At 35.4% G+C, this 15251-nt stretch overlaps 1 protein-coding gene across 1 annotated transcript; it reads left to right on the top strand.

Annotated features, from left to right (window-relative positions):
* The first annotated feature begins 1388 nt into the window (after positions 1-1388).
* Positions 1389-14706, top strand: cfap91 (cilia and flagella associated protein 91). The gene is made up of 17 exons (XM_052564536.1): positions 1389-1526; positions 1659-1735; positions 3419-3576; positions 4304-4375; positions 4503-4559; positions 4669-4853; positions 5012-5189; positions 5723-5880; positions 6592-6774; positions 7669-7802; positions 7870-7983; positions 8467-8538; positions 8628-8774; positions 10226-10447; positions 11174-11322; positions 12260-12351; positions 14131-14706. Exons 1-17 carry the CDS (start codon positions 1439-1441, stop codon positions 14385-14387), a joined length of 2343 nt encoding a protein of 780 aa, XP_052420496.1. The 5' UTR covers positions 1389-1438; the 3' UTR covers positions 14388-14706.
* Positions 14707-15251: the final 545 nt, after the last annotated feature.

The raw sequence follows: 15251 nt of genomic DNA, 5'->3' as shown, positions 1-15251 counted from the left end.
CTGCTATAAACATGCTAACACATTACTATTACAGCAAACAGAAAGGTTCAAATCTCCTGAACTATATGACAAACAAGCGGAGGAATAAAAGTTTCCTCTCGATCAAGATATACAGTATAGACTACAAAGGTTAGCAACTTCAGTATGATTCAGACAGCATGGTTTAAGACTCATATGCAGACAGAGTTGAACTTCAGTTAACAAAAATACTACAGTAGGAAGTCACAAAAACACACTTCACACACATCAAGAGGACAGGACCAATAGCAAAAGTCAATAGTAATAAAAAAAAACAACAGTGAAAGAGAATAATACAAGAATTTCATAGTAGTCAAAACTTCCCAAAGCTACATGATACACAAGCTATTTTGCAAAGCGGAAGTAAGCTATTTTCTGTGAATGTGCAAGTGTTCTCATTCATTAAAGCAAATCAAGGACTCAATATGATTTGGCGTCCTCTGTTGACTAGAAACGTGGACTGCAAGCTCAGTTTTGTGTGTGTGTGTGTGTGTGTGTGTGTGTTTTAACTGAGATATCACACCTAAGGTGAAAGAATCATATCTAAAACTGAGAGTTTAGAATGACATTTTGTACTATAAATAGATTAGATGTCATATTTAATATCAGCATGATTTCAAGCAAGGCTGCTGATATTCACTGCACGACTGTGAATGTGAAGTTGCATATATTATAACATATTATGTTAATTATATTACAAAATAGCATTCGGAACAATCTTTGTAGTTTATAGATGTTCATAAACTCGTATGTGACCGTCTTAAAATCCAGATGTCCAATAACAGAAAATTTTTTTCTCATCAAGTAGTTATATTCACTAATATGCAATAAATGACTAGGCCTACCTTATTCCAGTTAGTACTGTAACACCATGTCATTGCTGTTTAATAAGGCTATGTTTTAAAATCTAATGAAATACTACAAAACATTAAATTACATAAAATAACTTGTGTGAATACATTGTATGTATACTTAGACCTATACGTATATCATGAAGATATAGGATTTAAACAATTTACATAAGGTAATATTGATATTATGGTTTAAAGTGTCAAATGTTTTAAGATAAATCACCTGAAATCTGAGACAGCTTTAAATGAGATATTTTAAGGTTATGTTCGGAGACTGTGGGATATACAGTTTACCTCAGCATCTCTGCAAGCTTGTGTCACGTCGGCCTCCAAACGTCTGTCTACATCCACGTGTTCATATCAATCTTGTGTTGTAATGAATACAAAGTTTTGGACCGGAAAACAACAACTTTTGGAAATGAATGACGGTTTGGAGGACGTCATGGGTTTGTTTTGAACGCCCTCTGGCGGTGCGACAGCGGTAGTGACGTGGTCGGATGTTTACGATCTCCATGGCAACAACTGTCCCAATCGCTCCCAAATAAAACACGCACCAGTTGAACGCAGACATGAGCGTCTCTGTGACTCGCACCTTTCAGAAGAAAAATGAGGGCAGTAGGGGATTCAGACCACAGAGGACCTATGATTATCTGTACGGTGAGTTACAGCTGCAAACCAATGGCCTGTTTGACCATTAATATATTCGGATGTTATAAAAGAGTCCATATTGTGTTGTTTATTATTTAAAAACTCTGATGTGTTGAACTGTGGGTGTTGGTTCTGCTTTAGACCCTGTGTACACATTGTCAGCTGATGTGGATCACGCCAGGGAAAACTTTCGTGCTCATGCCTCGGTGGATCGAGTGGTAAGTTGATAGACCCATCAAAGAAAGCAACTACAAACACTGCACAGTTCACCGTGTGCTAATAATGTTTCAGATTTTGCAGATTTATGTGGATACTGAGTCCTTGAACTTTGTGCTGCTACTTCCATGTAAACACTGGAGACAATGTTGTTTTCCACTGCGAACTTAAGTTCATGTTTGATGAACTCTGACTTTTTTGATTGGGCAGAGAGAAAACACACTGACCCAAAACAGGACTCACAGTAGCCTGTATGTAACTCATTCTGGCTGAATTAAAACAAGTACTTGTCACAGAAATGATTTACTCAAAAAAGGGAATATAAAATTACATAATTACTTCTATAGTCTTTGAAATAGCCAAATTGGCAGATTTACTGGCAAAATGTATGTTAAACTAAAATATACTTGTATGTAATTTATTTGAATATAACTGATATCTCATATCTGTACCAATGAAGTTGCAATTAAGTATATAACTTTAAATAAAAACGCACTAAAGTTAAAATTATAATCTTTACATGCTTTAGAATGTTACTCAAAACAGAATCATTCGTGTATAATCATGACAAAATATTATCAAAACATAATAAATTAATATAAACACTATGCACAGTTTTTAGTCCACATGTAGCATGGTTCCAAGTTATTAATGTATTTTTCTAAGTAAGTAAAAAAACGTGATACTTGCAATTAATTATTTTTTTTTTACACATGGAATGAAAAAAGAAGATTGCAAATATATCAGCATTCAAGTACCATTTTAAGAGAAAAAAAAGTCTTATGCTGGTTAAATAGGTCTGTAATTGTTTAGTTTGCAAATGACTAAAATGCTGCAACTCTGAGGTGCTAAATTGCTTTAGGTAATTGAAAGATAATGGAGTACCCTGCTGACACTGAAGTGGTTATTTTGAGTTATTACGTGTTGCTCTGAAATACTTGATTCTGATACTCGCATTCTGCTCACTAAACAGTGAGCTATATTGTTCCTGGCAGCCTGTATCCACACTGTGCTGGTTTCTTGTCTCTCAAATCACAACACTCTCACACTATTTCAGCTCAAATCCAAATTTCAGGTGCATTCATTTATTAATCTTGTTTGTTACTCTCTCAGGCAACGTACAGCCAGTCGTTATCACATCATGAATTCTCTTTTGTGTATGACAGTCTGGCCATCAGTGAGAAATACAATACAATTATTTAGAGCTGAAAATGTGACTCTTTTATCTCATGGCCAGCACAATACCCTTTGTATCCTCTGGGTATTGCTAGTGAACACAAAAACTTTTTTTGAAAATGTATTTGAAAATAATTAATGGCACTAATGTCATTCAAATTTTGAATGATGGTGTTTTTGAATGATGTATTAAAAAATATAAAAAATGGAAATAACCATTAACATTTTTGTTTCATTCTTAACACATCAGAAACCTTAAACGACTCGTATCATGGGGAATGAAAATGCCTCTGATCTTTGGAAATAAAAGTTTATTGAATGAAAGCTTTCTGTAATTTTATGTACTCACAACATCTTTCCCAGGAACCAAACAAATCCTTTTATTGATTATAAAGTGGAGAGATGTTTTGTTCTGTACTTAAACATTATAAATGCACCCAAAAAAAAAAAAAAAAACAGTATGCTATGACCTTGTAAGAGTACAAACAGTTGTGTTGTGTCTCTGTCAGCGGAAGGTTCCAGAATTTAACTCCATGTTTAGTAATCTGCCACATCACCCTCGTTTCACCTTACGCCTCGAAGCCACCGAGCCTGTGCCTGTGTTCATCGATCGACGCTGGCGAGGCTTGGCCGAGCAGAAGAGACAGGCCCTGCAGCAGCTGACGGGGTAACAAATGATTTACATGATGAAAATAAATCTATTTTTATTACCATACCTTTTTTGCATTGTGCATTTTTGTGATATTAAGCATTTAATAAACACATTTCCCACAGATAGTATTATCCACTGAATGATTGAGCTGTTTTCTTTTTCTTTTTTTTTCTTTTTTGAGTTATTTAATTTTTGTGGATTCTTTTTGGATATTTGAATGTTTTCTATGTTATTTTGCAGTGCACAAAATTTATATATACTACTGTTCAAAAGTTTGGGGTCAGTAAGGTTTTTTGATGTTTTTGAAAGGAGTCTCTTACTCTCTGAACCTTGCAAGGTTGAAAAGAAAATGCAGTCAACAGTAAAATTGTGAATTACTACAATATAAGCAACTGTTTTGTATAATTGCAAAGCTGAAATTTTAAGTAGCTAAATAATTATAATATGCTGATTTGGTGCTCAAGAAACATTTTGATGAATGTTGAAAACATTTGAGCTGTATAATATTTTCGTGGACACCGTTATGTTTTTTTTTTTTTCAGGATTCTTTGATGAAAAGAAAATTCTAAATAACAGCATTTATTTAAAATAGTGGTCTTTTGTACCATAAATGTCCTTACTGTCACTTTAGATCAGTACAGTGCATCCTTGCTGATTAAATGTATTAATTTAACTTTTGAGTGATAGTGTATGCTGTATATGCCAATATTGTTAATCCTGAATCATTTTGTGTCTGTGAAAGGGTTGTGTCTCAAACACATAGACCAAACGACACAGATGTGACGGGAATGGACCGCTGGAAGTTTTTCAAACGGTAGGATATAGAGAAAAGTGAATGTGAATGACAATAGCTAAACAAAAGCTGTTATTTTTTTAACAGGTAAAGTGAACAAATAAGAATAATGTTTTTCTCTTTCACTTTCCATTTTCCTTTCTCTCAGTCCTCTCATTCCTTTTGCTCAACAGATTCCTCCTGATGTTGTATTTGCTTTGCCAAAGTAAGTCAAATGGTGCTTGACACTTCACCTGCAGCTTCTATCAGAGTTAAAATCTGGACTTTCTCACTATCTTTCTATACATCTGTCTTGACACTAATTTTTCTCACAGATCTGACCTCCTTTCTGCTTCTGATGGAGATGAAAAACGGTCCCCTACTCCGTTCCAGCGGAGCGTGGGAGTTCAGACTGATTATCGGGAGAGTGAGACACAAACAGACCCCTTCACTCCAGACTATGCGGTTCGTCCAGGGACAGCCCCCCCTGAGCTGCTCACACTGGCCACACTCACATGGGGTAAACAGCACTTAATATAATAATCATAAATAATACGTGTCTCTCACCAGTGCCTAATCTAATCTAATACAGACTGACACTGAGACAATGTCGCAAAAACCTTTGCATGTGAAACTTCAAGCATTTGCTGTCTTGGGACTAACAGTGGTTGTTTTCAGGCCGTGGGCTGCCTGCAGGGCTGGCAGAAGTAGAGATGATTGAGAGGGCAAGACTGAAGAGAGCTTGGGAGGCAACTCTGCCCCCGCTGAATGACCTCTCTCAGCTGGACAAGAGAAGAAGGATGATGGAGGAGATGGAGAGGAAGGAGTGGGCATTCAGAGAGAACGAGATAGAGAAGTGAGCACTGCTTATAGGAATAGTTTTCTGAGTTTGATTCATTTATGCAGTTCACTCACACATTATTCACAGTGGTTGGATATTTGGCAAAAAAAAAAAAAAAAAAATTCCAAGTGGCTGTGCAGAATGTCTCCTCTGCCATGTTGCCATCAAATATTTTTTTTTTACTTGCTACAGTAAACAAAAGCTTACAACACTTGCCCCATCTCCAAAGTCTTCTGATTGGTCTTCTACGTTTTGGAAATGGTTTGGATGAGCAGTGCTGTGCATAAAAGTTGAAATTATTTTAACTTGACACAACATCATGTACGAGATACTGAGAGTGACGGGAGACACAAGCATAACAGACATACATGTCCATCTAGAGAATGTTTACATAGAAAACAATGGAAAAGTAGTGCAATGGAATGGATAAACGCATTCTGTCTGAACAGCCCCTTAAGAGTCTAAAGAAGTCGGCTACTCATAAATTTACTGCTACAAGCACAAACACATTCGTGTTGACTGTTGATGTTCTTCGTGTGTTTTGTTAGGCTGCAGGAGGCACGGCTGACCCTGCTGGTGCAGCTTCTGCGTCAGAGGGAGGAGAAGCAGGAGGAGGTCAAGATGGATCGACTGGATGTGAGCTTTTCCCAGAACCAGCAAGAGAAGGAGGCGCACATTAAGAAGATACGCAATGAATACATCATTTGTGAGGCCACAGTCAGATATACCATCTATCATACTTAAGTTGCACTTAAAAGGACCCATTTTGTTTGTGGCAGTAATGGTGAAATCACAACTGACGTTTTGTGGCTTTTAGAAAAGCGTGTTTTTGCTTTTAGACCAAATACTGTATGCTACAAGGATGTGATTTTACCATATTTGTACAAATTTCCATGCTTTGACCTGAAAAAGGTGCGTTTTTCCATGCATAATAATAACGTAGCTTCTGATAGCGTTGCATGAGTTATCAGGGTCATCTAGTGGTTGTGTAGTAAACATAATATAAGTAATAAAATCATTATTATTAAATGGGGAAAAATAAGCTTCTGTAGCTGATCATATGCTAGTAAAATATGAAACATTAACAGAATAACCTTTAACATATATAAACATTTCAAACCTTTCTCTTCAGACCAAAAATGTAGATGAATCACTTTACCACATTTACACACAGAAAGGAAACCATGAATTACAGCCTTCTACAAAAAATTCTGTGAGGCATGAGTAAAAGCCATCATTCCCACAAAACTACGAATTCAAATCTTCAGCCAAATGAATCATATAATGAATTAAGAGCTGTCAGGACATCTGTTTTTAAACCAGATCACGTTTAAGTCGTTTTATTATTCTGATTTATGAAATAATAAGCATGTATAACCTGACATCATTTTATTGATCATTGTCCTGTTTCTCACAGCATTGCGGAAGCTTCTGGCTAAACGGAGGAATGTGGAGGGAAAGCTGCAGAGACGTGATATTATAAAAGATTACTCAGATTATGGGTTTCAGACATACGCACCTCGGTCACGGATTGGTCAGATCCCGGACCGAAATTCCGACCGCAACGTGGTCAAGAGTCACTTTCTCAGCACGTATGAAGGTCTGCTTCTGTTTACAGATGTTGTTTTCCTTGCGACAATTCAGGAAACTGTAAAGTTTATAGTCTTTTTTTAAATTGAATGCACATAACATTTTTATTCTATTATACTATTTAAATGTCTTTCTTTGTTTGATATATTCTGATATTCTTTATTTGTTTACTTTTTTATTTGTAAATGTTATCCATAAAACTCAATTACCCTATTGTACTTCTTCTGAAATCAGAGTTTATTGAGGAGAGTTTATTCAGCGCGTGTGAATAACATTGTCATACCACTTAAAAAATATAAAAATAAAAAGTTGATAAATGTGGATAATTTTATAAAAGTACACAAATCCAGTGTTTATATAGTAATTTTAGTCAGTCCTGAAAACAAAAAAAACAAAACTTTTTAAACTTGTAAAATAAAAATAAACGTTTGACAGCTAATTGCATTACATATTTTTTATTTTATTTTAATAATTATTATTTTACAAAGCACTGCACATGACATGCAAAAAATAAAAATGAATTAATTAATTGTGTGCACAATTTACTAATTTGTTCTCACACGATTTAGTCTACAATTTTTTATCGTGCATGCCATGTGAGGGACTCCATATAACTTTTTTATATTATAGATACAATTTTTATATTCTGAATCAGATCATTCTGGTTATTAATCAAAGATTGATTTTTCTTAGCAATTACAATAATGTCTAAAACCTAGTGATCAGAGAAATGAGGTTTAAAAATTGCTTCAGATCAGAATATCATAGATATTTAGGTGCATTTTTTTTGTTGTTGATGTTTGAGAAAATGTATGTTATTTAGTTTAAAATAAGTTATTTTAGCTGAATTTTGAATCACTAGGGATGTGCTGAAGGCCTGCAGTGACATCTCTGTGTTTCTCAGGGCTGTTAGAACTGGAGACAGGTCTTTCTCCTTCTGTCATGGAGCCTCGAATCAAAGTGCCAAGACCTAAAGTGACTAAAGGCTTCATCTCACGCTCAGCCCGCAGAGAACTAGAGCTCATGAAGACTCATCAGGTAATGAGCAGCTGGCTGGAGGTGTATGAAGTGACAGATATCCCCCTGAACTCTCCTTTCCCACTAGGCTCTGAAGGAGGAAAAGGGCCGTGTGGTGGAAAAGAAGCCTTTGCGGTTCCTCTTTAAGAGGGAAAAACCTGCTCCACGACCTCCAACCCCTGCGGTGGAAGATCCCCCACAGGTACAACTCCACATAAATGCTGTAGACTATTCAGGTTTTCCTTCTTAGATCTGGCTTTTGATGAGAAAGTATGCAGGTTGCAAGTCTGGTGTTACATTTTAAGCATATAGAAGTTATTATGAAAGATGTAAAGATGCATGTTAAGTGGGTCAAAAAGCACTCTGAAGTTCAGCTAATTACATTAAATATAAAGTTAAACTGTTATGCATTTTTATTTAATTACACTTAGTATGCAATTTCTCAAATATGATTTTAAATCATACTATTTCTGTAATAATTACTCTTTTCCTAAGTGTATTTTTTTTTTCACAAAAGTAAGACTGTGCTCAAAAGTCCTAAAAGAAGCACTTCTCTAAAGAGATCTGAGGATACTACTACAGTATATGATACACTGACTTTCCTTGACCATTTATTTTTGTGATTACTTTTGTATGATGCATCTAGAGATATGACTCTGAGATATCGATGTAATGTTTATAACAGGGAGATGAGGAAAAGGAACTGGCCGTTATCTTTCTGCAGAAAGTGCTGAGAGGAAGATCCACACAGAATCAGGTACGGCTCAGCGGGCGGAGCGTGGTTTTCTAACTGACGGCTCGTATAGTCATCGATGTGACTAGATAATGATGTCTGATGGTTGGCAGATGTTCGAGGGCAAAGAGAAACGGTTGGAACTGATCCAGGAGCTGCGCACCACCCACGCACTGCAGAAGGAGGAACAGGACAAGAAGGAGGTGGAAAAACAGGTCAAACTCGCCCTGCAGAGACAGAGAGACATCCAGTCTGAAAAAGTAAGACCGGAGATGTATGTTTATGATATGAAAATAAGCACCTGCTGTAGCATGTGAACTCTGACTGCTGGAACTACACACTTATCTCAGTACAATCAAAATACAGTTTTTTTTAGGCAGCTGTGCTTTGGCATGTGCCGCAGATCTTTTCTGGGCTTCTCAGCATGGGTCACATTTTCCTGTTTTGAAATGAAACTATGAAAACATTTTCTTTCCCTTTTCATTTTTAGAATTCAAAACCTTCTCCCAGTGAGAAATAATAGAAAATAATGAAAGCTACGTTTAACTCAGTCACTGGTCATTTGATACAGATACAGTTTAATCGTAAAGGTTTGTGGAGCAGATTTTATTATTAAAGGAATAGTCACACAAAATTGAAAATCTGCTGAAAATGTACTCACCTTTAGGCCATCGGAGATGTAGATTAGTTTGATTCTCCATTCAGACAGATGCAGAGAAATTTGGCATTATGTCATTTATGCAGTGAATGGGTGCCGTCAGAAAGCGAGTTCAATCATTTGATAAAAACATCACAATAATCCACTCGATTCTAGTCCTTCAATTATCATCTTTTGAATTTAAAAGCTGGATTTCTGTAAAAAATAAAATAAAATGTTAAATCCATCAAGGCATTTTTACTGTAAAAGGTCACTGTAGCCAAAATGTGAGTCGCTAATCCATAAATCAAATTTTAAAAAAGTCCATCACATACACAAATGTATTTATTATTATTTATTTTTTTACTGTTTTCACTTGTAAACAGTGCTTGTTCTCTGAATATTTCTCGTGTGATTCAGACAAGACGCCTTTTTCACTTCAGAAATCAGTATTATGGACAGAAGACTCAAATTTTAGCCAGAACCAATGGTTTGAAGTTTTGAATCTCTTTAATATTTGTTTCATATTAACATACATTAATTGATGGACTGTCTTGTGGATTACTGTGATGAGTTTATCAGCTGTTTTCACTCTATTCTGATGGCACCCATTCACTGCAGAGGATTCTCTGGTGAGCAAGTGATTGCAATGCTAAACTTTTCATTTTGAGGTATACTATTTGATAATTATTTGATCACTTGTAAAAGCATAGCATACATTTCAATTAAAAGGAGGAATTTTATTAAGGATTTTAAATACACAAACAAATAAAAATAATCTATTTAATGTTAAAGAAAAAAAAACATAAAATACATTATTGCCTTTGAACAAAAACAGAAAAAAAAAAAAAACAGAAAAAAATATATATATATATATATATATATATATATATATATATATATATATATATATATATATATATATATGTTATGAGCCTATGTGTGGTCTAAAATAATAATCATAATTTAAAAAAAAGTAACCGAACGAGACAATGTAAGGATGAACTATGATGAGCTAGGATATCTCATGTACTAAACTGATTAAATTCTTTTTCTTCACTGTCTTTCTCTCAGGTGTCTCAGATTGAGTCCTCTATATCTGGGCTGTCTGGAGGAGTGATAGTGGACATGCTGGACTTTCTCTCTAAAGAGCTGCTCCGGCTGCAGGAGGAGAGGCGGATCCATGCCTTCACCCTATTGGCTGAGAGAAACCGTCGTATCCGTGAGGCTGAGGAGAGTGGAAGACGGCAGATCGAGGAAAGGAGACGCAGAGAGGAGGATGAGATATTTAAACAGGTCACTAGAACATCCATTCACAATAAATACTGTATGCTCCTAGTTCTACCTAACAAAACCATAAACTACCATTCAAAAGTTTGGGGAATTATTTTGTAAAATTTGGCTGTTTATGAAGCAAGGAATGCGATAAATTGACCAAAAGTGACAGTAAATATCACAAAAGATTTTGATTTTAAATAAATGCTGATCTTTTTCATTTTTTGTTCATCAAATAATCATGAAAAAGGTGTCGGTTTCCACAAAAATATTAGGCAGCACAAGTGTTTTCATCATCAATAATAATAAGAAATGTTTCTTGAGCTGCAGATCAGCATATTAGAATGATTTCTGAAGGATGATGGGTCTGAAAATTCAGCTTTGTCATATCAGAAATGTAACGTTTTGAAACATTCATACAGAAACCCTTTTAAATTGTAATAATATATTTTTACTGTAATTTTGATCAAATAGACATAGCCTTGGTTAGCATAAGAGACTTTTCAAATTCTGTACAAAATAAAAAAATGACCTCTAACTCCTGAACATTAGAGTATGTTACTGAAAGTAAATGGTTTATTTTCTCTGCTAAAGCAAATTGCCATAGAATTCTTCAATGTCACGACCCAATCAAAATGTGTGTCCCAGTCATATTGTGTTATATAATTTACTCTTGTACTACAACCAGCATCTTTGCATCTTTTCAGTCTGAGATCTCATGTCTATCTGTATATCATTTGGTATCAGGTGGTCAAGATGCATCAGGACACAGTAGACATGTACCTGGAGGATGTGATCCTGGGCTCCATTAACCAGACAGCTGATGCTCAGGCCAGAGAGGAGATTCACCGCACGGCTGAGGAGCTGAACAACATCACCTATGCCATGGAGGAGACGTACGTTCTTGGTCACGGATGCTGTGACATCCAGCTGAACCAGTTTTGAAGACCTCACAACTAGATTGCTTATTGTTGACCATGAACCACAAACTAGATATTTCAGCAAGGTCAAACTATTTTAAATGATCAAAATAAAACACTTCACTGAATTCTCCTGAGGAAAAGGGATAAAATATATAAATGCACCTTTAGATTTCAATATGTAGAAAAGATTCCCTCAGCCCTGTCCTGACATTCTAAGGCTGCATGTTTCTCGCTGATAGTTGTTTACGTCAGAGGTTTTATTAAATTCAAGATCATTTTTGAGCTACCAAGTGAATAGACCCAAACAGTGTGAATGCATTCTGTTATTATAACCTTTTCATAATTTCCTTGAATAATTTGTATAAAGACAGGCCATATAAAATAAAGACCTTGATAAAATAAAATAATATAAAATAAAATAAAATAAAATAAAATGATGCATGTAAGGTGCACATTAGATGACTCTCTTTGGCTTTCAGGAGGTCTTGAAATTAAAATATTCAAAGCCATGCTTAGATTTATCTACAGAACAACTTCCACCCATTGTGCTCTGCCTGTTTAAAAACTCTGCAACATATGAACTTTCTTATCCTGCAAGGTAAAATACAGAGAAGCACAGTCACAGCTTAGGGAAAAATAATCTGTGTCTATATATATACTTTCCCTCAATAAATAATAAATTATGGATGTCAGATTTGGCAGCACACCCATAGGAAGTCACTAGAATCAGATGCTGTGTTTTTGCAGGCATATCACTAATCTGATGACCATTGTATGAGCCAGTTATGAAGAGTATTGTTACTGTATGTGTCCTTCAGCGAGGCTGCCAGCACAGGCTGTAGTAAAGCATTTCCTTTATCACAAAGCAAATCGAGCTGTTATGTCTTTCTCGCTCTGTGTATACGTGCAGGAGGAACAGTCAGCAGTCTGAAGAGATCGTGGCAGAACTCGTCTACAGATTCCTCATTCCTGAGGTCCAGAAGACTGCTGTCAGAGAAAGAGGTGAGTTATTCAATCAGGCAGATAATCAGTAAAAAACCAAGATATTACAGGACAAGCCAAGTTAGACCTTAATGTTATTATCTACGTAACCTTGTGCCATTTAAAAGAAAGTGCTGTTTTTCTTTGGAGTGCAAAGAGATATAAGGAGCAGAATGCACCACCTTGCTCTTCTAGATACAATGAAAAGAGATGCTTACTAAGATCGTCAAGCTCTAAAGGACAAAAAAAAAAGCTTATGCTGTATAATATATATATATATATATATATATATATATATATATATATATATATATATATATATATATGTATAAAATGTGTGTGTGTGTGTGTATACTGTATATATACAGTATATGTATGTGTATATACAGTATTTATATATAATTACTATACGATAATATTAATATGAAACTATCAATTTAATAACAAATATAAAAAAATATATCTGATTAATTATTTAAAAAAGTGCAATCATGTGAGGGTGAGTAGAATTGGGCCAGCAGGAAACAAAAAATCACAAGTCTTGGGGTTTAAGTCTTTAAACTGGTATTGAAATATTACATTTAGCATTTCACCTTCAAGTGACATAAGGATAAGCAGGTGATAACACTGCCTATTTTTCCATTACTGAGACATTAAGTGTCATAAAAGCTGGTCGTGCATGAAAGCATGCGTTTCTGAGGTTGCAGACCACACAAACATGGAGAACAAAGACTTATTCAAAAATGAACAGTTTTTTAAGGCTAGTTCAATGTTCGGTTTAGATTTATAGTGACATTGCAAACATCTTTCTGCTCTATGTAGTGCACTCTATTGATGTCTTAAAAGATTTGAAAAGCCTCTTGCAGGTCTTTTCACTGCTAAAAACTGTCACATTACCAGTATGCCCTATTTGTTAAGCTTGACATTTTAATGACCTGTGGTTTTGACATGTGTTTGTATCACAGTGGGAGTCATGTGGCCTGTGTATTTAATGAATTATCCTCACTATTTGCCACAGTCTGTTTTTAATTCCCTATTTCCCCATTATTAGCCTCTGTGTAACAAAGACCCTGTATATGCACTCACAACTCTGTCTCCTCTCTACAGCTTGTTCAGGTGACAGTAACCGCATGACTTTCTACATACAGCAAAATTGAAATTAATGATTTGTTGGGGATATTTCACCAAAAATTTCTTTCTTTGAATCATTTACTCTCTCCATGTTTTACAATGCTGTATGATGTTTATTTCTTCTGTGAAAGTGATCACTAATGAACAAGTCTAAATATAAAAATAAGTGGAAAAATACATTGAAAGCAGCCACAGTTATCAGTCTCCCATTAAAATCCTGGCAGCTATGAGTTATTTAATTAGTCTTTTGATAATATTGTTTAAACAGAAAAAACAAATGCCATTATATATATATATATATATATATATATATATATATATATATATATATATATATATATATATATATATATATATATATATATATTAATAATTTGGCACCTTTCATCAAGTGACAGCTTTAACTCAACTCTAGGTGGCACTATATTAAATATCTTTTTGTTTTTGCTAACCTAACTGTGTAGCTTAGAAACAAAGCAGATTTTTATCTGAATCCTAAGTGCCCCAAGTCTCCATGCATATCAGTTTTCATAAGGATTTATTTCATTTTTCCATTTGGACGTGTTTTTATTCAGGTTGTCTTGTCTCTCAGAACAGACATATGACTCAGCATTGTCCCACCAATTGAAAAGCACTTGAAAAATGTACTATTTGCTCATTTTCTTTTAGTTCGTCAGAGCCAGAGAAGGCATCTGGAAGCAGCTCGTTCGATCATCAGTAGCAGCTCTGGATCTTCTGCAATCTCCCAGCTCCCATCTCCCTCAGACAGAGCCTCTTCTGCAGTCCTGAATGACATACTCAGCCAAGTAGAGGACGCTGTTCCCAGAACTGTGACCCCAAGAGACCCTGGACCAGCACAAAACAATCTGACCAGTGATCCAACATCAGCAGATGCTCCCGACGGGAACGGAAAACATGCAGATTGAGCCCATGAGCAGTAAAACAAAACATTAAATTCTTGACCTTTACATAGTCATAATAACTCACTTGATTTGTCCTACCGTACTCATAGAGACAGAAAGAGTGAATGAACTTTGAAAGAACAGTACAAAGTTAATGGTTACGCAATAAAACCAGTAAGTGCCACTTTTTATCATTAATAATGATCAACATCAAAGTCTGTAATTAATTGGAAATGAAAGCACAGCTTAAAAGCAAAGGCTTTCAGACATCTTCATTTTCATTTGTAAGAGAAAAACTCAATAAAAGACCCTCATCTGGAACAATTTCCAGTATAGGCTCTAACATAGTCTGGGTGGCTTTTTCTCTGAGCATTAGGTCCAATAGATCCTGTCTGAGAAATGGGCTGTATCTCCTAAAAAGATAGACAGAATGATAAGGGAGATTTAGGTGGCCTATACGCTGTTCCTCCAAGCTCGAATGAGGATCTGTAGATCTTATGTTCCTTATTAAATCGCTTATTCAAGTGTTTGTGAACCTAACCAAAACTCGTTCACATTTACATGAAAGCTCAAATTTCAATCCTACAGTCTGTCTTCTGACTACCCGTGTGAATCATCCATATAATCCGCTTTGCATAACACCCTGCATTTAACTGAACATGCACAAATACGTTTAGCATTCTTTAGTGTGAGTTGGAGGCTCTGTCTCACAGTTTTGTTGTTGTTGTAGTTTTTTGGCAGTAAAAAAAGAGTTGCATGCTATTATAATTCCAGCCAGTGTCTAAATGTAGTGTGAAGATGACTATAAAAGGTAAAAGTGGAAATGTGTACTTTCTGTGAACAAAGGTGTTCAGTTTGTGACCATAAATCTCAAAACACAATTATAAT

This window comes from Carassius gibelio, chromosome B9, assembly GCF_023724105.1.
Source record: "Carassius gibelio isolate Cgi1373 ecotype wild population from Czech Republic chromosome B9, carGib1.2-hapl.c, whole genome shotgun sequence".
NCBI lineage: Eukaryota > Metazoa > Chordata > Actinopteri > Cypriniformes > Cyprinidae > Carassius > Carassius gibelio.
This window is presented reverse-complemented; position numbering and strand designations above follow the sequence as displayed.

Excerpts from the sequence above, each read along its gene's own strand:
- cfap91 (XM_052564536.1), top strand. The coding sequence starts at position 1,439 with ATGAGCGTCTCTGTGACTCGCACCTTTCAGAAGAAAAATGAGGGCAGT. Across the intron at positions 8,775-10,225 it reads GAGACATCCAGTCTGAAAAA|GTGTCTCAGATTGAGTCCTC; the intron begins GTAAGACCGGAG and ends TCTTTCTCTCAG. Across the intron at positions 12,352-14,130 it reads GACTGCTGTCAGAGAAAGAG|TTCGTCAGAGCCAGAGAAGG; the intron begins GTGAGTTATTCA and ends ATTTTCTTTTAG.